Here is a 21,325-nt window from a genome sequence, read left to right on the forward strand (position 1 = left end):
CCCAGTGTGCTCAACAATAATGTATGTTTGCCAATGTTCTGTATGTGTCCATTAGAACAAGACTTTTTTCTTTTTAATTATGTTGTGTAGGTATGTTGTACCTTTACTAATTTTTAATACATTTGTTCTATCAGTTGCTGATGGACATGTGATATGGCCCTCTTTATCTTTAGTGATACTTTTTGCCTTAAATTTTATTTTGATTGCTTTTAATGTATCTACTGAGCTTCCTTTCTCCTAGTGTTTACAAGATGCATGTTTTTCTATCCTTTTACTTTCAGATTTTCTGAATCCTTCTACCTAGGATGTAAGTTTTAGAAATCCAGTCTGATGATCTTTAACTTCTAACTGGAACAATTATTGTAATTAGTCTACTTACACTTACTGTAACTACTGCTATGTTAATAAAAACAAGTCTACATCTTAATACTTTTCCGTAATCTCCTCTTCTTGTTGTCTTTTGGATTAGCTGACTTTTAAAAGTTATTCCACTCTTCCCACCACGAATTTGTAAGCTATGCCTTTAATGTCTGTTTTGTCCAGTAATTACCTTGAAACTATGCTATGCATTCTATTGTAGAACAAAACAAGGAACTTAGAATACTTCAATCCTATTTATATGCCCTATTGTTTTCATTCTTTGAAAAACCCAGAAGATATTCTTCTATGTTCATTTAGATGTGTCTGCTTGTTTCTCATTTTCCTTGCTTGTCATTCTTCTTGTGTTCCAGACCTTCCATCTAGGACAATTTTCCTTTGGAATCTGCTTTGGGAGGGTCTGCTGAGGACAAATTCAGTTTCTGTTTGTCTGAAAATGGCTTTATACCTCCTTCATGCCTAAAATATATTTTTCCTAGGTATAACTTTCTAGGTTGGCAGTTATTTTTTTCTAAGTTATTCTTTCAATAATACTGAAAGATTATTTCACTGTTTGGCAGCTTCCATTGTGCAGTGGAGAAGTCAGTTGTCAGCTTCTGCTCCTTTGAAGGTCATCTTTTTTTTTTCAGAATGATTTTTCATTTTGTCTTTGATTTTCTACATTTTCACTGTATATGGATTTCCTTTTATTTATTCCTCTTGGGGTTCATTTGATTTCTTAAATCTGTGGGTCAGGTCATCATTTTAAAAAATCTGTTCCAGAAGATTCCCTGCTATTCTCTCCTCCCTTGAGACTATGGTCATGTGTATGTTCTATTCTTTCACTTATTTTTGTGCCTCTTATACTTTTCTGTACCTCCCATCATTTTACCATTCAGTGCTACATTCTGTATACCTTCTTGTGATTGGTCTATCCTGAGCTGATAGATTCTGCTGTTAAACTCATCCACTGAATTTCTAATTGTAACAGTTCTAAAAGAGCCATTTGATGGTTTTCAAATCTGGTATGTCATTTTTTAAAAAGTTATTTTAGAAATTATACAGTAAAGCCAGACTGCCTGGGTGGCTCAGTCAGTTGAACGTCTCTTGATTTCGGCTCAGGTCATGATCTCAGGTTCGTGAGTTTGAGCCCCGTGTTGCGCAACGTGCTAGGTATGGAGCCTGCTTGGGATTCTTTCTCTCCCTCTCCCTCTTTCTGTCTCTTAAAAAAAAATTACATAGTAAAATTCACTTTTTGGGGGGGACATATAGAGCTTCATAATTATCTCAAGATATAAAACTTTACCACAACTCTTCATACTGTCCTTTTGTAGCCAAACCTGTCCCCTAGCTTTCACCTCTAGAAACCACTGATAGCTTCTCTGTTCCTATAGTTGTACTTTTTCCAGAATGTCATACAGATGGAATCATATAGTATGTGTCCTTTTGATTCTGGGTTCTTCTTCTCAGCACTACACATTAGAGACTCACCCATGCAGTTATATCCATCAGTAGTTTGTTCCTTATTACTGCCAAGTACATTGTAGGGAAAGACCACTTTATTTAAACATTGAGCAAGCTGAAGGACATCTGGATTCACTTCAGTTTTTGGCAATTATGAATAAAGTTGTTATAGGTTTCCTTTTTTTTTTTTTTTTTTAAGAAAGAAAGAGAGACTACGAGTGAGGGGATGGGGAGAGGGGAAGGAGAGGGAGAGAGTGAATCTCAAGCAAACTCCACCCTGAGCCAAGCTGGACAATGGGGCTCATTCTCACCACCCTGAGATCATGACTGGAGCTGAAATCAAGACTCGGAGGCTTAACCAACTGAGTCACCTAGGCGCCTCTTGTTAAAGTTTTCATTTCTCTTAGGTTAATACCTAGGAGCAGGACTGCTGGATCACAGACTAAAGATATATTTAATTTGACAAGAAAATGCTGAAATATTTTTGAAAGCGGCTGTACCCTTCTGCATTCTCAACAGCAGTATGAGGATTCCAATTTCCAATTTTCAATTTCCCTGAATCCTCCATCACCTGCTGCTGTCAGCAGCGGTGTTGTTTCTGTTCTGCTATTCTAACAGGTGTACAGTAATATAGTAGTTTCGACTTGCATTAACTAAAAGTTGAGCACTTTTTCATGAGCTCCTTTGCCATCTGTGTATCTTCTGGGGTAAAGCATCTTTTAGAACCTTTGCCTATTTTTTATTTGAGTTGTTTGTTTTCGTACTATTGAATTTTGAGAGTTCTAAACACAAGTCCCTTGTCAAGGATGACTTACAAATATCGCCTCCCAGGCTGTGACTAGTCTTTTCATTTTCTTAACAGGGTCTTTCACAGAGAAATTTTTTTAAATTTTAATGAAGTCCAAGTTAGGGATGGAGGTGTCCTATCTAAGAATTCTATGTAATTCTAGGTCACCTACATTTTCTATGTTTTCTTTGAAAGGTTTCATAGTGTTACATTTATGCCTATGATATATTTTAAGTTTACTTGTATGTCGTCTATAGGTGTAGGTGAAAGTTCTTTTTTTTTTTCCCCATCCAGATGTTCAATTTCTTCTAGCACCCTTTGTTGAAAAGATAACCCTCTCTCCACTGAATCAGTGCTCTATCTTTGTCAAAGACCACTTGACCATATTTGCACGGATGGGTCTGTTTTTGGCCTGTGCTCTATCTGCACGTATCCATCCTTTTGTCAGTACTGCACTTGGCTTCATTATTGCAGCTTTACAGTAAGTCTTGAAATCAGGTAATAGGAGTTCTCCAATTTTGTTCTTTGTCCAAATTGTTTTCACTATTCTAGTTCTCTTGCTGTTTCATGTAAATTTTGGGATCAGCTTGTCAATGCTGGAAAAATATCCCGCTGGGATTTTGATTGTTTCATTTTATTCCTCCTCCTCCTTCCCATCCCTGTCAGGTTATTTCAAAGCAAATCCTCCCAGATATTATGATCACTTCATCCAATGGATCTGGTTTCTTCCTAAATAAAAAAATCTTTGACTTTTCATGGAAATCAAATGAATGATCCTTGGTCTTCACGCTTGCTGAACCATGTCCAGCCTTCCCCAGCGGATGTATAAACAGTCTCCTCTCCCCCAAAGGTATGAATGCACCATTCTGAAGCTCAGTTTGGGGGAGAACTGACATTGTAGCAACACCGAGTCTTCCAATCCATAAATGTGGTTTTAGTCCATTCAGACTTCTATAATAAAGTACCATAGACTGGGTAGCTTATGAGTAACAGAAATTCATTTCTTGCTGCTCTGGAGATGAGAAGCTTGCAATCAGGGAACCAGCATGGTGGGGCTCTGTTGGGAGCCCCCTCATGGGCTGCTGACTGCAAATTCTTGCTGTGCCCGCACGTGGCAGAAAGAAAGCAAGTAGCTCTCTGGCCCCTTCTGATAAAGGCACTAATTCCATTCCTGAGAGCTCCACGCTCATGACCTACCTGCCAGAGGCTCCACCTCCTAATATCATCACATGGAGGGGTTAGGACTTTAACATATGAGCTTTGGGGGGAAATCAGATACTCAGTGCATAACGCTTAATATGCCACTCCATGTATTTAGGTCTTTGCTGATCTAGGACTTTCTTTAAGCAACTCTTTTTTGTATTTTTCAGTATGTGGAGCCTGCATATATTTGGTCAGATATATACCAAAGTATTTTATTTGTGCTATTGTAAATGATACTTTTGAAAATTTAGTTTTTCAATCATTTATTGCTAGTTACAGAGAAATACAATTGATATTTGTACTTTGACCTGACATCTAACAGTCTCACTAAACTTGAGAGATCTAAGTACTTTTTTGACATTTCATATAATCATGTCATCTGCAAATAAAGATAGTTTTATTTCTTCCTTTCACGTGTATCCCTTTTATTTCTCTCTCTTGCCTTTGAGCACTGGCTATGACACCTTTTATAGTTTCTGGTTCCTTCCAGATACTTTCAAACTTTTAAAAAATTGTCTTTGAATATACTGTGCACAATTGTTTTATAGCACATATATGATAGTTCTGATATTTGATGTCTTTGAGTGTCTGCTTCTCTTGTTTCTGCTGTATATGAGTTTGCTAGGGCTGCTAAAACAGTACCACGAACCAAGCAGCTTCAATGGCAGAGTTGCTCTGGAGTCTCAGTTCTGGAGGCTAGAAGTCTGAGGTCAAGGTGTTTTTGGCACTTTACTTCAAGTCACTGTGACAGGGAAATCTGTTCCATCTCCTCTGACTTCTGGTGATTTGCTGGGAACTGCTGGCATTCCTTGGTGTGTAGATGCCATCACCCTGATCTGACTTCGTCTTCACACGGTGTTTTCCCTGTGTGTGTCTGTGTCCATATTTTCCCTTTTTATAAGGGCATCAGTCGTAGTGGATTAGGGGCCCACCATCCTCCAGTATGACCTTCTCTTAACTAATTATATCTTCAATGACCCAATAAGGGCATTTTTTTGAGCCACTAGGGGTTAGGACTTCAAACTATGACTTCTGGTGAGACATAACTGAACCCAAAATGTGTCAGTTCTCATTCATAGTGCCCTACTGCTTTATATGCTTGATCATCACTGACTGTATGTTTGTCATGGAGCTGAAAACATTTTCTTTAATAATTTGAAGTCTAGATAGAAGGCACCTTTCTTCAGAGAAGATTGCTTGATTCTATAAGGTACCTATGGTCATATCCAGACCAAGAATAATATTAGCCAAGTTCAAGGGCCGAGATTCTCTAAATTACCCAAGTGATGGAAACTCAAGCTACAAATCTATAAAGGGTTGACTTACCCCTGGTTCACAATTACTCAGATTTTATTGCTCCTTGGGCTCCCAACTTATTTTCAGGAGGGTCCTCTCATAGACGGCCCACCTGGAATGGACCTGTACTTTGATATCTGACCCATTGCCTCATCTACCACTCCATGAAGATGTGAAAATGAAATTTCAAAACTTCCAAGATTGGTAAATGATCTGAGAGCAAAAGTGGCTTCTATGCTCATTTATCTTTCTGGATTACCATTTCTTTTTCAATTCTGACCTTCTTATTTCTTATTTTTAAAAAGATTTTTCTTATCTAGAATTTTTTTTTAAAAGATTTTATTTATTTATTTGACAGACAGAGATCACCGGTAGGCAGAGAGGCAAGCAGAGAGAGAGGAGGAAGCAGGCTCCCTGCCAAGCAGAGAGCCCGATGCGGGGCTCGATCCCAGGACCCTGGGATCATGACCTGAGCCGAAGGCAGAGGCTTTAACCCACTGAGCTACCCAGGCGCCCCTTATCTAGAATTTTAAAATCATTTTATTTTTCTTCATCAAGAGAAGTGTACTTTTTCATCCCCATCCCCTATTTCCCCCACCCCCCAGCCACCTCCCCTCTGGTACCCATCAGTTTATTTTCTGTAGTTAAAAATCCGTTTCTTGGGACGCCTGGGTGGCTCAGTTGGTTAAGCGGCTGCCTTCAGCTCAGGTCATGATCCCAGCGTCCTGGGATTCGAGTCCCACATCAGGCTCCTTGCTTGGCTGGGAGCATGCTTCTCCCTCTGCCTCTAGCCTGCCACTCTGTCTGTGCTTGCGCGCTCTCTCTCTCTCTCTCTCTCTAACAAATAAATAAAATCTTAAAAAAAAAAATCTGTTTCTTGGTTTGTTTCCCTCTCTCTTTTGCACCCCCCTTGCTTGTTTGTTTTGTTTCTTTAAGAAATGAGTGAGATCATATGGTATTTGTCTTTTTCTGACTGATTTATTTTGCTTAGCATTATACTTTCTAGCTCTATCCATGTTGTTGCAAATGACAAAATTTCATTCCTTTTTATGACTAATATTCCTGTGTGTGTGTGTGTGTGTGTGTGTGTGTGTGCGCATTTATGTAAACCACATCTTCTTTACCCATTCATCAACTGGTGGACACTTGGGCTGTTTCCAAAGTTTGGCTATTGCAAATAATGCCACAATAAACACGGGGGTGCATGTATCCCTTTGACTTAATGTTTTTGTATTTGGGGATAAATACCAGTAGTGTGATTCCTGGATCACAGGGTAGTTCTATTTTCAATTTTTGAGGAACCTCTATATTGTTTTCCACAGTGGCTATACTAGTTTGCATTCCTACCAACAATGCACAAGGGCTCCTTTTTCTCTAAATCCTCACCAACACTTACTGTTTCTTATGGTTTTGATTTTAGCCATTCTGACAGGTATGAGGTGATATTTCATTATAGTTTTGATCTGCATTTTCCTGATGATAAGTTATGTTTAGCATATTTTGATGAATCTGTTGGCCATCTAGAGGTCTTCTTTGAACAGAAGTTCAAAATCAGATATCATGTCTTCTGTCCATTTTTAACTGGATTATTTGTTTTTTGGGGGGTAATGAGTTGTATTAGTTCTTTATATATTTTAGATACTAACCCCTTACTGGATATATCATTTACAAATATCTTCTCCCATTCAGTAGGTTGTCTTTTAGTTTTGTTGATTGTTTCCTTTGCTATGCAAAAGCTTTTTATTTTGATGAAGTCCCAACAGTTTATTTTTGCTTTTATTTCCCTTGCCCATGTATCTAGAAAAATGTTGCTATGGCCAATGTCAAAGAGATTACTGCCTGTGCTCTGTTTTAGGATTTTTATGGTTTTAGGTCTCACATTTTCTTCATTTCGAGTTTATTTTTGTACATGGTAAAAGAAAGTGGTCCAGTTTCATTCTTTTGCATGTGGCTGTCCACTTTTCCCAACACCATTTGTTGAAGCTTATCTAGAATTTTAAATTTTAGCAAAGGGGTTGATGTGAATAATTTAGTTCACTTATTCGGAAAAAAGAATACTTAGTTTCTCTTTTTCTTTTTAAAAACTAATTCCTCATGGTAACCTCTGTAAATATCCAAAACTGGTGATTATGGAGGCTGTTTCATACTAAGGAAACACATCTTCAAAGAGTATTTTCTTGTTTAATTAATAATTCAATATCCTGGAATACGAGAAGTTTTGAATTCCATTTTCTCTTACATTTAATTTTTAAAACCTCACCTTGTATTTAGGCCTATTTGGTGTCTATCAATATGTGACAGAGGAAAAGTAGTTCTAATATGGGATAATAAGGAAAATCTATCTATAATATATGAAATAGCATCTTTAATGAAATTTTAATATCTGAAGCTAAAGGTTAGCATGTAGGATTTAGTACTAATGGAAGTTGTTCCTCCGGGACTATATCAAAGAAAATCATTACTAGCATTTTAACCTTAAACAAGACAGTGATGGAGACCTTTGTTACTGAAATAAGGTGAGTATAAATGGCTAATCTAGGAAAAAGGTATGTTGTCCAAGGATCGGTGTTTTTTTTTTTTTTTTTAAGTTTTTTTTTTTTTTTAAGATTTTATTTATTTGACAGAGAGAGATCACAAGTAGGCAGAGAGGCAGGCAGAGAGAGAGAGAGGAGGAAGCAGACTCCCTGCTGAGCAGAGAGCCCGATGCGGAACTTGATCCCAGGACCCTGAGATCATGACCTGAGCCGAAGGCAGAGGCTTAACCCACTGAGCCACCCAGGCGCCCGGATCGGTGTTTTTTAAGGCCAATTTTACAACTCTATCAAAACACAAATAACAACCGACAGATAACAGTGAACCAATCACATAACTGGGTAACTCTTAGAACATGTAATGAGATCATGAGTCATGGACCTGGAATTTAGCTCAGTAAGGGGTATAATAAAGGTCTCTAAAGGAGAATAAAAGCCATAAAAGAGAGAGATCAAAGGCTCTTTCTTAATAATATTATTTCTTCTGCATGATCAGGCCATCTCATACTTTTTCCAACCACCAGTAGATCCTCTGGATGTTCTTAGGTGATAAATGATTCCATTGCTTTCAAGTCAAACAAATGTGGGGACAGATTTACCTCCAGGAATGAGTAAAGTGACTTTAAAAGCCTGTATTTGACAAGTATGAGGTGATACTCAGGGGTACTGCCCTGATTGGCTTGAAATCATCTGGATATGCTCTCTCATCACCGTAGGAAGGGCATGGGGTATTTGAACACAGTATGAACTGAACCCCCGCCCCCCCGCCCTGCCACACACATAATCCAAAGGCTTGGCTCTGTCAGCCTCTCTCCCTGGCCTGCAACCAGACATGGGCTCTTCCCAGAGAAGAAGAAATGAGGGCCTTACCTGTGCTGTCCTCCCCAAGGCCTTCTGCAGTTTCCCGAAGCTTAATATCCATCACCCTTGTGGAAATCATGTCCAGCTCACTAAAATCAGATGGAAATTCTTGTTAAAATGGACATGCTTAACGGAAGGTAACAATGAGTGAAACAGCTTTGCTGACTGCTTTTTGCCCACGACTTTACCTGCACACACCCCAACAAAGAGAGACTCCAGGGCAGAGTACAGGGCAGCGAAATCCAAACACATGTCCACAGCTCAAGATTAGTAGCCTCATAGACGTTTATCTAATCACCAACCAGAGCAATTTCATGGAAATCGATGAACTGGAACGAATGCTACACTAATTTGCACAATACATATTTGTTTCCTTTCTTTCAAAAATGTTTTTTTCAGAAAGTATATCTTCCTCATGGGTGATATAAAGGGGATTAAGAGAACACTTGTCACGATGAGCACTGAGCAGTGTACAGAAATGCTGAATCATTACATTGTACGCCAAACTGCTATCACACTGATTGTTAGCTGTACCTTGAGAAAGAAAAGGAAATTATATTTTTCTCTTACTCTCTGTAGAAAGTTTAGAAGGTAGACAGAATGAAAATTACCCCAAATCCCACCTTAACCAAGGGTAACCACAATTAAGGTTTTGATTTTCTTCCAATATATTTGTGTGTATGTGCATGCCCACATCTTATTAGGAAGACTGACTTCTTGATTTTCTTGTATCACATCATTAAAATTCTTCATAAGTGTTAATGGCTAAATAATATTTTGATATATAGCTGCAACATCATTAATACATAGTAAGTTCTTTTGAATTTTTATTATGAGAAATCTCAGAGAGATACAGAAATACAGAGAATGTATAATGAACTTAACGTATTGTCACTCTTGTTTCATTTTTACACCTTCTTCCTCCCACTCCCACAAGGTTATTTCAAAGCAAATCATCCCAGATATTATTATCACTTCATCCATACAGTCTCATGGTTTCTTCCTAAATTAAAAAGCCCTGGCTCTTTGTGGAAGTCAATTCAAGCTGTGTCCCTGCCTTCCACGGTTGCCTTTAAAACAGGGTCTTCTACTCCATACATACTAACTCACCATTTATATGGAAAGCTGTTTATTACCGGCACTTACTATGAATCCTCAAACTTCATAAGCAGCTCAAACATCCAATTAGCCAACTAATATTTACCACTTGTACACAGCACATAATGGGAAATAATGGGAGAATTACAAAGAAAATATTTAACAAAGGAAAGGAGTTGCTGGTCTTTGCCAGAGTTGGGTATAACATTTAGGTTTTTAATATTAATGGCAAAATGTCCATCTTCTAGTTAGCCAATTCCCGAAAAGGTGAACAAAGTTTTACTGATTTTGTTTCTCCAATGTGCATATAATTTGGCTTCATAAAAATGTCTGGTCAACAGAACGAGGAGAAAAACCCCACATGATCATCTCAAATGATGTGGGAAAAAAATGGCTGACAAAATTCCATACATTAACATAGTAAAAACATTAAATAAGAACAGGAATAGAAGGAAACTCAACATAATAAAGGCCACATCTGACAAATCCAGAGCAAACATCATTCTCAACAGTGAAAAACTGAAAGCTTTTCCTCTAAGATCAGGAACAAGACAAAAGGGACTGATTTCACCACTTCTATTCAATAGAGTATTAGAAGTCCTAGTTAGAGAAAATTAGGCAAGAAAAAGAAGTAGAAGACACCCAAACTGAAAAGGAAGAAGTCAAGGTATTTCTGTTTGCAGATGACATGATCTTATATGTAGAAAACTATAAAGATCCTCCCTAACACAAAAAACTGTTAGAACAAATCAATGAATTCAGCAAAGTTGCAGGACACAAAATGAACACATGAAAATCAGTTGTTTCTATACACGGACAATGAACAATCTGAAAAGGAAAATAAGAAAAACGCTTCCATTTCTAACAGCATCAAAAAGAATAAAATACTGAGAAATAAATTTTACCAAGGAGGTGAAAGATGTGTATACTGAAAACTATAAAATGTTGCTGAAAAAAATTAAAGAAGATATCAGAAAATGGAAAGAGATCGCATGTTCATGGACTGAAAAAGGCTTATCGTGATTTCCCCAAAGCAATGTACAGACGCAATCCCTATCAAACTCCCTGATCCCATAGTGTCCTGATATTCTATGAAACTGTGGTGGGGGCAGGGGGATGTGGTACTAGGGCATTTATATGGAAATAAAGAGGGAACAAAGAAGGAAAATGTAAGAAGCAAAGAGAATCAAAATTGTAAGGATTGGTTAAAAGTAACCAACTATTTCCCTGGGTATCATCCTTAAGGCTGCCACTGAACTAGAAAGTTCAAGGGCAAGAGCTTTCTACTGCTTGAGCCACAACAATTGCAATGAACTCTTAAGCATGCAGTGTATCATCTGAACTACCTCATTTAATCCCCAGGAATCTGTAGTATTCACATTTTGGGACCGAGAATATACATCAAATAAAATAATATTTATTTTATTAAATTAATTATAAATTTTATTAATTATAAATTAATATTTATTTTATTAAAATGAAATATTAAATAAGTATATTAACTGGCTCAAAGTAGCAAAGCAGAGACACCAACCTGCATATTCATGTTGACTATATATCTAACAAGGGTGGGCACTTCTTTGGCCTGGGACGCAGTGTGGATGAGACTGACATGCTCCCTGCCTCTTGCAGGTGCTGACCCAGTGAAGGTGAGAGTCCTGAGCTATCATCAGAGGGGTTTCAGGGAAGCTAGGAAATCCAAAGGATATGCACCTCCTACTGAAACGACTCTGTCTGTTAAACAGCCCTGTGCAGAAACATGCCTGCACCCAGAGGCCAGAGGCCCCAGGAGACCAGCCCCTGGGTTTGCCAGAACATCTCAGTTTAGGGTGAAGGGGTTTAAGGCTGTCATTCTGTATCTGTTATCACCCTTGAGGAGTCATGATCATGCAGGTCTATGTGGAAGAGTGCGTGCACAAGCCCCAGGGGTTGGGGTATAGAAGGGCACTGCATCCCACCGAGGGTGGAGCAGATCTGGATGCTCACACTGGCTTCCGCCTGGCTTGAATGATGCAGCTGTGGTGAAGTCATACATGGCAGCAGGTTCAGGAGCTGGTGGGAGGCCCAAGAGAACAGCCCAGTCTTCAACTTGCTATAAGGCATATCCTGGTGGGGCCGGATGCAGGGAGCACAACCAGATGCCAAGGCTGTTAATGGACTCACACACAGAGGCAAAGATCACCCCACAGATGAAGAGATTACATGGGAATCAGGCTCAGCTTACATGGGAAGTTTTAGAACCTGCTTATATTTTCTGTTCTGAGCATCTTTATACCAAGAAGAGTGTAATATGGTGCAGAGGAAAAGGGCAAAGACTGGGACATCAGGGAGTCCAGGGGTTGAAACCTCACCCCACCACATACCAGTGCTAAGCCTCAGTTTCTCCATATATAAAATGGGGATAAAAGAAAACTTTAATTAAATGGACTGCAAACACAGCACGCACAAGCACTTGCTGAGAACAGCTGTCAAAGTTTCTGCAGCTTGTTGCCCACCTCATACTAATGCATGTTTTTGCTTTAACGTCAACAAAAGCATGCACAACCAGCATGTCCTGGTATCGGGGGAGTTTGAATCTATCTCATGAAGACAGTTTGCTTGTGCAAGAGGCTCATGTTAGAGCCAGTGTTACCCAAGATCAAGACATCTGGATTCCCAGAGGACCCCTGTGCTTGTCGAGCAAGGAGAACCAAACCACTGCCAGGTAACTGGTGAGAACACACTCCAGGCCACTCTAGAATGTCCACCCCTTGGGACTGTGGAATGTGCATATGGAGGACCTTCCTCTTCACTCAGATACCCCAAGGGGTAATACTATAGAGCTGTTATGACGGAATGTCTTCTCTACTGGGCCCAAGGGCTTGCCTTTCTAAACACATGTTCTCCAACTCCTAGTAAAATTCAAGGACATGCCAGAAGAAAGAAAACCATAATGAGAAAGGTAATGTGGCAAACACCCTATAATTTCCAGCACCCCTTTTCCTTGAACTCCAAGTGCACCTCAGGCCACCTCAATGCTCCCCTACCAGCTTTCTGCCCTCTAGCACCATCCCCAACCTCTGCTGTTCTGACAGCTCTAGTCCAGGGAAAGGAAAACTTATTCTTCAAACTTAGACCCGAGTGGATCTCTTCAGGGGTTCTCACTGATTTAAAAGGGGACTGAGCCTCCAGCCCCCTCTGTAGTTCACAGCACTCATCAGTGTGATCAGTAGTGGGGGCACTTACAGAATCCAGGGGAGTCCTGCATCTAATGAAGCCTCCATGGGTGGGGGGCTTCCCCACTCCCTCTCTCTGAACCCTAACTGTAATCACAGGCTCCTGGCAAAATTTCATCATTAGTTGCAGCTTATATTAAAAAATTCTACAAAACTTCATTCATGTGAAGAATGAGAATAGTTTTAATAAGGTATTTTACAGGTTCTAATCCATTATATTTACCTACAGAAGGCAAAGAAAAATATCTGTATGATAATTGACTCTCTCTGCTTGAATTATTTCACTCAGCATAATCTCTTCCAGTCCCGTCCAGGTTGCTACAAAAGTTGGGTATTCGTCCTTTCTGATGGAGGCATAATACTCCATAGTGTATATGGACCACATCTTCCTTATCCATTAATCTGTTGAATGGTTTCACTTATTTGTGGAGCATAACAAAAAGCATGGAGGACATGGGGAGTTAGAGAGAAGGGGGTTGGGGTAAATTGGAAGGGGAGGTGAATCATGAGCGACTATGGACTCTGAAAAACAATCTGAGGGGTTTGAAGTGGCGGGGGTGAAAGGTCGGGGTACCAGGTGGTGGGTATTATAGAGGGCACGGATTGCATGGAGCACTGGGTGTGGTGAAAAAATAATGATACTGTTAAACTGAAAATAAATAAATTAAAAAAAATTTTATATATATTAAAAAAAACACTGATGAAAGATAACAAAAAAAAAAAAAGAAAAGAAAAAAAGAAAAATATCTGTAAACTGACTGCATAACCTGAGCACATAATTACGTACGAAAGCCTTGGTGTTCATCCCTACAGACCCGCCAATCCCACCACACCCTACAGGCCATGTTCAGATCCCTGTGGTATTTGTTCTCAGACCTTGTACCTTCTTTCACAATGCCCAGCAATGCTGTTAGCAACTTGTTTATAAGATGTCTGCCTAACATTCCCTTCCCTTTCAAGAGGGTGAGCTAAGCAGGATGAGCTCTGTGCCAGTTACATCCATTGCTCTCCTACCAGCACCTAGGACAGTGCCTGCAGCAAGGAATGGAACACAACGCAGGACCAAGACAGCTGACAAAATGAGAGATGTTTCTGCAGATGACTGACAGATGTACCAAGAGAATGAAAAACAGTAAATCATCCAGTTCCAGAAATGGATCTATTCTTACAATCTGATTTAAGACTGGGGAAATCCTCTAGGAAACTGATACCTAACTTTGTAAAAAATAAATAGTCCTTATCATGACCCTTCTCAATGGAAACTGAGGGAGGACTGAAGGAAGCTATATTTTCTTTACAAAGCAATGCAACTTTGAAAAGATTAAAAACAGAGGTAAATTTGGCCCAGGTGAAGGTATTTCAGTGAGGACAAATCTAGGTGTGCTTCTCTTGTACTTCTTCCAGTGCCTGTGGCTACTTGGTTAGTTATGAGTCCTGGAGAAAGCTGACTCTACCTTTGCCTGTGATTCTCACCTGAGATTCTCAGGGTGAATGATGACAATTACAATTAACTTCTAAGAAAATTACAAACCAGTGATCACAGAACCACAAATGCAGTTTATGTTTAAAAATAAGTCAAGGACACCTGGGTGGCTCAATCAGTGAAGTGCCTGCCTTCAGCTCAGGTCAAGGTCTTGGGGTCCTGGGATCAAATCCCACGGCAGGCTCTCTGCTCCGTGTGGAGTCTGCGTCTTCCTCTCACTCTTCTTCTGTGCTCTCCATCCCATCTCAAATAAATAAATAAAATCTTTAAAAAAATAAAAGTAAATCAAAGTGAATCTGAATACCAATGCTCATGTGCCAGATCATCTGAAAAATCTTAGAACCATTCCCAAATACCTGTCTTGAAAATGTCATTTGATCAGTGAGATCTTTTGCTTTCCAGTGTCCTGCAAATGGGAGAACATGAACAAAGAATTCAGCGTCTCAGAGCTAGTGCTTCTTCCCAGATGACACAAAAACTGACAAATATAAAATTCAACAATAGCTGAAGATTTCAACACCCTACTCTCAATAAGTGATGAACTAAGCAGAGTATCAACAATGATACAAAATATTTGAAGAACACCATTAACCAACTGGATCTAATAGAAATCTATAGAGTACTCCACCCAACAGAACGAACAGCCTTCTCAAGTGCACATGAGAGATTCTACAGAATAGACTACATCTAGGCCATAAAACAAGCCTGGATAGATTTAAGTGGCTTGAAATTACAGAAAGTATGTTTTCTGACAGCCATGGAAGGAAATTAGAAGTAAATAAGAGAAGGAGATTTGGGAAAGTCACAAATATGTGGAAATTAAATACTATGCTCCTAAATAACCAATGAAATGGCTGTATTGATGTCAGAGAAAAACAGATTTTAAGAGGAAACTGTTACCAGAGATAAACAGAGTCTTTCTGTAATGATAAATTGGTAAATCCATCAGGAAGACAGAACACTTATAAACAGGTATGTACTTAAAATCAGAGCCTCAATACACATGAAGCAAAAATTGATAAAATTGAGAAAGGCAATTCAATAATAATTGTGGCAGCTTTAATAATTGGGGACCTCACTTTCAAAAATGGATAAAAAATAGGCAGAAACTCAACAATGATGTAAAGGACTTGAGCAAGTCTATAAATCAATTACAATATATTTATATATGTACCACTCCATTCAATGACAAAATACATAGCTGCCTTCCCTGCTATAGAACATTATCCATGACACCATATGGCAGGCCATAAAATAAGACTCAATAAATTTAGAATGAGTTAATTCAAATAAAATGCACTCTTTAATCACAATGGAAGTAAGTTAAAAATCAAAAGTAGGAAGAATTTGGGGAAATTTACAAACACACAGAAATTATACAATGCACTGCTAAATAACCAATCAAGTCAAAGAAGAAATAACAAGTGATAACATACTTTGAGATGAATAAAAAAACACAACTTATCAAGACATGTGAGATACAACTAAAACACTGCCTAAAAGAACTTATACCTATAAACACCCACATAAAGAAGATCTTAAACCAATATCATAGCGTTCCACTATATGAAACTAGAAAAAGAGAAAACGAAACTGAAAGAAAACAGAAGAAGGAACATAATAAATATTAAAGCAAAAATTAATGAAATATAGAATAGGAAAACATTTTGAAAATCAATGAAACAAAAGTTGATTCTTTAAAAAAGATCAACAAAATTGACAGAACTTCAGCTAAATAAAAGGAGAGAAGATTCAAATTATTAAAATAAAAAATGAAAGAGCATTACTACCAGTCTTAGAGAAACAAGAAGGATAAAAAAGAATATTATGAATAATTATATTTCAAAAAATAGATAACTTAGATGAAATGGACAAATTCCAAAAAAGACCAAACCACTGAATTTAAATCAACACGACATAGAAAATCTGACTACCTTTACAATAAGTAAAAGGATTAAATTAGTCACTTAAAATTTCGCACAAATAAAAGCCCAGGCCCAGTTATATTTACTGTTGCATCCTATTAAACATTTATAAAAGAATTGATAACAAACTTTCCCTTTCCAAATTGTTCTTCAAAAAATAAAAAATGGTCATAACTCCCAACTCAGTCTATGAGGCCAATATTATCTCCTGAAAGTCAAACCAGAGGCTACAATAGAAGAAAACTATAGACTGACATCACTTACGAATATAAACACAAAAATTACCAAGACAATACTAGCTAATCACATCCAAAAAATGTAAAATTGAGATTTATGCAAAGAATGTGGGTTGGTTTACTATATGAAAATCAACTAATTTAATGGCTGATCCCTTGGCACAGAGAGAGCCTACAGCAATTGAAAAAATAAAAACAAACCCCAGCAAATCCTGAGGAAGAGAGAAAATCTGATTTCCGGAGTTACCACATTATTAGAATCAAATGTCCAGTTTTGAATCTATCCCTAAAAAAAGGCCCAAAGCAGATCTACTGGACAAAGACCTTAAAACAAGTATCTAAAGAACTAAAGAAAGATGTGGAGAAAGTCAATAAAGCAATGTATGAACAAAATGGAAATGTTAATAAAGGAGAAAACCTAAAAAGAAACAAAAATAAATTCTGGAGCTGAGAAGTACAGTAATTGAAAGAGTCACTAGGATTCAAAGGCAGGATTCAGCAGGCAGAAGAAAGAATTGGAAAACTTGAAAGCAGGTCAATGGAAATTATTGAGTTTGAGGAACAGAAAGAGAAAAGACTGAAGTAAAATGAACAGACCTTCAGCTAAATAAAAGGAGAGAAGATTCAAATTATTAAAATAAAAAACGAAAGAGCATTACTACCAGTCTTAGAGAAACAAGAAGGATAAAAAAAGAATATTATGGGCACCACCAAGTAAACAAACCTAGGCATTGTGGGAGTCCCAGAAGGAGAGAGAAAAAAGGAAGCAGAGAGAATATCTGAAGAAATAGTGACTCTAAAGTTCCCAAATTTGATGAAAAGACATGAATATAAACATTCAAGGAGTCAATGAACTCCAAACAGGATGAAATACCCACACTGAGATATGTTATAATCAAACTGTTGAAGTCCAAAGATAAAAAGAATCATGGAAGCAGCAAGTTATCACATGCAGGAGATCCCCAATAAAGCAGACTTCTCTCAGAGAGTCTAGAAGGCAGAAGGCAGTGGGCTGATACAGTCAATGTGCTAAAAAGAAAAATGTCAACCAAGAACATTATATGTGGCAAAGTTGCTCTTCAAAAGGGAAGGATAAATTAAGCTATCTCCAGATAAACAAAACCTGAGTTCATTACCACCAGCTCTGCCCTGCAAGAAGTATTTGTTCAAGGGTGGTCCTGCAGGGTGAATGAAAGGGCACTAGATAGTAATTTGAAGCCATATGAAGAAATATCTTAGTAAAGGTAAACACATGGGCACATGGGTTTATAACTCCACTTTTTATTTTCTATGTACTTATGAGACTAATGCCTTTCTTTTTTGGGGGGAGATAAAGGTTTGTTTTATTGAATGACTGATCTGTGTAAATGCCGAGGCCACTATGTATAGACAAAAGAGGGGGAACTTTGGTTCTTGGCCTCTTCCTCGTTGGACAGAGTCATAATTTCCTCCTTCTTGGCCTGGAGCCACTCTTCAGGGCACTTAGGTACTTTCTTAGTCTTAGACCTGCAGGCCTCAGCTCAGTCCTAGAAGCTTCTTGTCAGCCTTGTATGACATCAGCCTATGGATGTGTTCAATGAGAATGTGTTTGTTTTTCCACATGTTACCTCCATTTTCAAGTACAGGCTGTGACACATGTGGCTGTCAGTCTTCCTAGGTTCACAGTATCTTCTAAGCAGCCAGCACATAATTCTCATCCTCCTCATCTAGGTAATCTTCCTGGTCATCTGAGTGCTAGCAGTAGCCTTTCACTCCCCCTGTGCCCATATGCCTGCTTTCCAGTGGGGCCAAAGTGTTTTTCTGCCGTGGACTCCAGGAATGGATAGTCACAGGCTCCCCGATGATCAGCCCATCTTTGATCAGCTTCCAGATCTGCTGATGGGAGTTGACTCTAGTAATTACGTTGGTCTCATTGAGATCCAACCAGACCTTCTTTTTGCTACAATGGAGGACACCAGAGGTAAGCCTCTTCCAAAGCTGAGCATGGCAGCAGCCATGGTGGTGGAAAGACCGAACTCCAATCTAATACATTTTAAATTTATTTTTATTTTTTGAGAAGAATTAATCTACTTCTTTGCTTTTTAAAAAATTCTTTTTAAGTAGGCTTCCACACCCAGCATGGGGCTTGAACTCATGACCCTAAGATCAAAAGGTGCATGCTCGGGGCACCTGGGTGGTTCAGTGGGTTAAGCCGCTGCCTTTGGCTCAGGTCATGATCTCAGGGTCCTGGGAACGAGTCCCGCATTGGGTTCTCTGCTCGGCGGGGAGCCTGTTTCCCTCTCTCTCTCTCTCTGCCTGCCTCTCTGTCTACTTGTAATCTCTCTCTGTCAAATAAATAAATAAAATCTTAAAAAAAAAAAGTTGCATGCTCTACTGACTTAGTGAGGTGCTATTTTTTTTTTTTTTAAGATTTTATGTTTTTATTTGAGAGAGAGTGTGTGTGCACAAGCAGGGGGAAAGGGGAAGAGAAGGGAGAAGTAAACTCTTCATGTAGCAGGGAACCCAATTCAGGGCTCAATCCAGGACCTGCTATCATGACCTGAGCTGAGGGCAGACTCTTAACCGACTGAGCCATTCATGTGCCCCACCCTAAAATGTTTCTTAAAAAGGAATTGGTTGTCAAAGACCTTGCAATGTTGTAGTTTTGGTTTGTAATTCCTCATTTTGTTTTCTACATTATATAACAGAATGATGTATTTTTTAATTACTAGTTTGTGTTTTTGGACACACAATGCATAAAGATGTTATTCTGTGACATGAACAACTGAAACAAAGACAGACTTGTAAGGGGACTGGGGTTTTGTGTGTTACTAAAGCTAAGATGGTATAAATCCAAATTAAAGTGTTACAACTTTAGGATGTCAAATGTTATTCCCATGGGAACCACAAAGGCTGGGGCTACAGAATATGTACAAAGGGAAAGAAGAAAGGAACTGAAACATTTCACTACCAAAAAAAATCAACTAAACACAAAAGAAGACTGTAATGCATGAAATTAGTGATAAAAATCTATAAGATATAGAAAAAAACCAGCGAAATAACAGAAGAAAGTTTTTCCTTGTCATCCTTAAAAGGAAGGCAATTCTTAAATAAGCTACAATGTGGAGGAACCTTGACATTTTGCTAAGTGAAATAAGCCGATCATGAAAAGACAAATGCTCTATGATTCCACTACTCAGAAGAGTCAAAATCATAGAGACAGAAAGTAAAATGGTGGTTTCTAGAGGCTGGGGTGAGCCGTAATGGGGAGGAGCTGTTTATTGGGGAGTGACTGTTTAACGGGAACAGACTTCTTGTTTTGCATAGTGAAAAGCATTCAGGAGGCAGACAGTGGGGATGGTTGCACGACAATATGAATGTAGTTAATAATGAACTGCACACTTAAAAATGGTTAAGATGATAAATTTTCTGTTGTGTGTATTTTATAACCAAAAAAATGAAAAAGAGGGTGCACAAAAACTTGTCCATCAATGTTCATAGCAGCATTATTTCTAATAACCAAAAAGTAGAAATATCCCAAATGTTCATCAGTTGATGAGCAAATAAAAAAACATGGCGGCAGCTGGGTGGCTCAGTTGGTTAAAGCCTCTGCCTTCGGCTCAGGTCATGATCTCAGGGTCCTGGAACTGAGCCCCACATTGGGCTCCTTGCTCAGCAGGGAGTCTGCTGCTCCCCTGCCTTCCATTCCCCATTCTTGTGCTTGCTCTTTGTCTCTCTCTCACACTCACTTTAATAAATAAATAAATCTTTTTCAAAAATGTGGTATATACATATGATAGAATATTATTCAGCCATAAAAAGGAATGAAGTACTGATTCATGCTACAATTTGGATCAACTGTGAACACTACGTCACAAAAGACCACAACATCAATGAAATAACTAGAACGGGCAAATCCCTAGAGATGGAAAGTAGATTAGTGTTTGCCTAGGGCTGGGGGGTGGGGAGCTGGGGGAAGAGAGGTAGAGTGGGAAGAGACTGCTAGTGGGCACAAGGTTTCTTTTGGGTGAGATGAGTACATTCTAAAGTTAGATTATGTTCATAGTTGTACACTCTATATAAATCCTCCAACACCTGTTGAGAGTGCACTTTAAACAGGTGAAGTTTATGGTACATAAATTATATGTCAACAAAGCTCTTGGATTAAAAAAAAAAAAAAAGTGTTACCAGAAATTAAAAAAAAAAAAAAAAAAAAGGTGAGATAGCTTTTTGGAACAGAAGATGTGATACAATTTGTCTCCAGCAATCCCACACTAAAACAAATGCTAAAGGAAGGAGGATATGATCTCAGATGGAAGCTGAAGATGTGGACAGGAACAGAGAGCAATATACAGGTGGGTAAATCTGAGTATGGACAAGAGGGGTAAGGAGTCTGGATTTCAGTCAGAGGCTCTGTGCACAGATGGCACAAATGTGTGCCCTGGCCCTGCTCTCTTTTCACACAATGTTCCATTTCTTTCCAGCCCAGGGCCTTTGCTGATGCTGTTCTTCTGCTCAAACACGCTCTTCCCTACCCTCACACCCTACTTGTTTGCCTTATTAATTCCAACTTATCCTCAGTTTCGTTTCCTCACAAAGACTGATGTGTCCCTTCAGGATGACCCAGGACCTCCCACAGCACACCTCCTGGTAACAGCATTTGCCAATTTTAATCATTATCTGTATTCGCATGATTCTTTGATCCAGTTCTGTTTTATAGATTTAAGCCTGCTTACATTCCCTATACATTTAATCAATTTTTCCTTTTCTTGAGAAAAAAGATAAAAATAAATTGTGACTTAACTATTGTTCTCTAGTGAGTCACACCAGGATCCGCCTGTACCTTTTTTAGAAAAATAAGTTTCACATTACTGAGGCAAATGGAATGTG

The 21,325-nt window shown here is 38.6% G+C and overlaps 1 protein-coding gene across 4 annotated transcripts in view; it reads right to left on the reverse strand.

Annotated features, from left to right (window-relative positions):
- CRACDL (CRACD like) overlaps positions 1-21,325 on the reverse strand; it is a 133,680-nt gene that overhangs the window by 47,593 nt on the left and 64,762 nt on the right. For all 4 annotated transcript variants that reach the window (XM_059134711.1, XM_059134712.1, XM_059134709.1 and 1 more), the window contains exon 2: positions 8,509-8,588. In XM_059134711.1, coding sequence (XP_058990694.1) covers positions 8,509-8,578 — 70 coding nt within the window. In that variant the 5' untranslated portion in view covers positions 8,579-8,588. The remainder of the gene's footprint in view (positions 1-8,508; positions 8,589-21,325) is intronic.

This window comes from Mustela lutreola, chromosome 9 (genome assembly GCF_030435805.1).
Source record: "Mustela lutreola isolate mMusLut2 chromosome 9, mMusLut2.pri, whole genome shotgun sequence".
Classification (NCBI taxonomy): Eukaryota; Metazoa; Chordata; class Mammalia; order Carnivora; family Mustelidae; genus Mustela; species Mustela lutreola.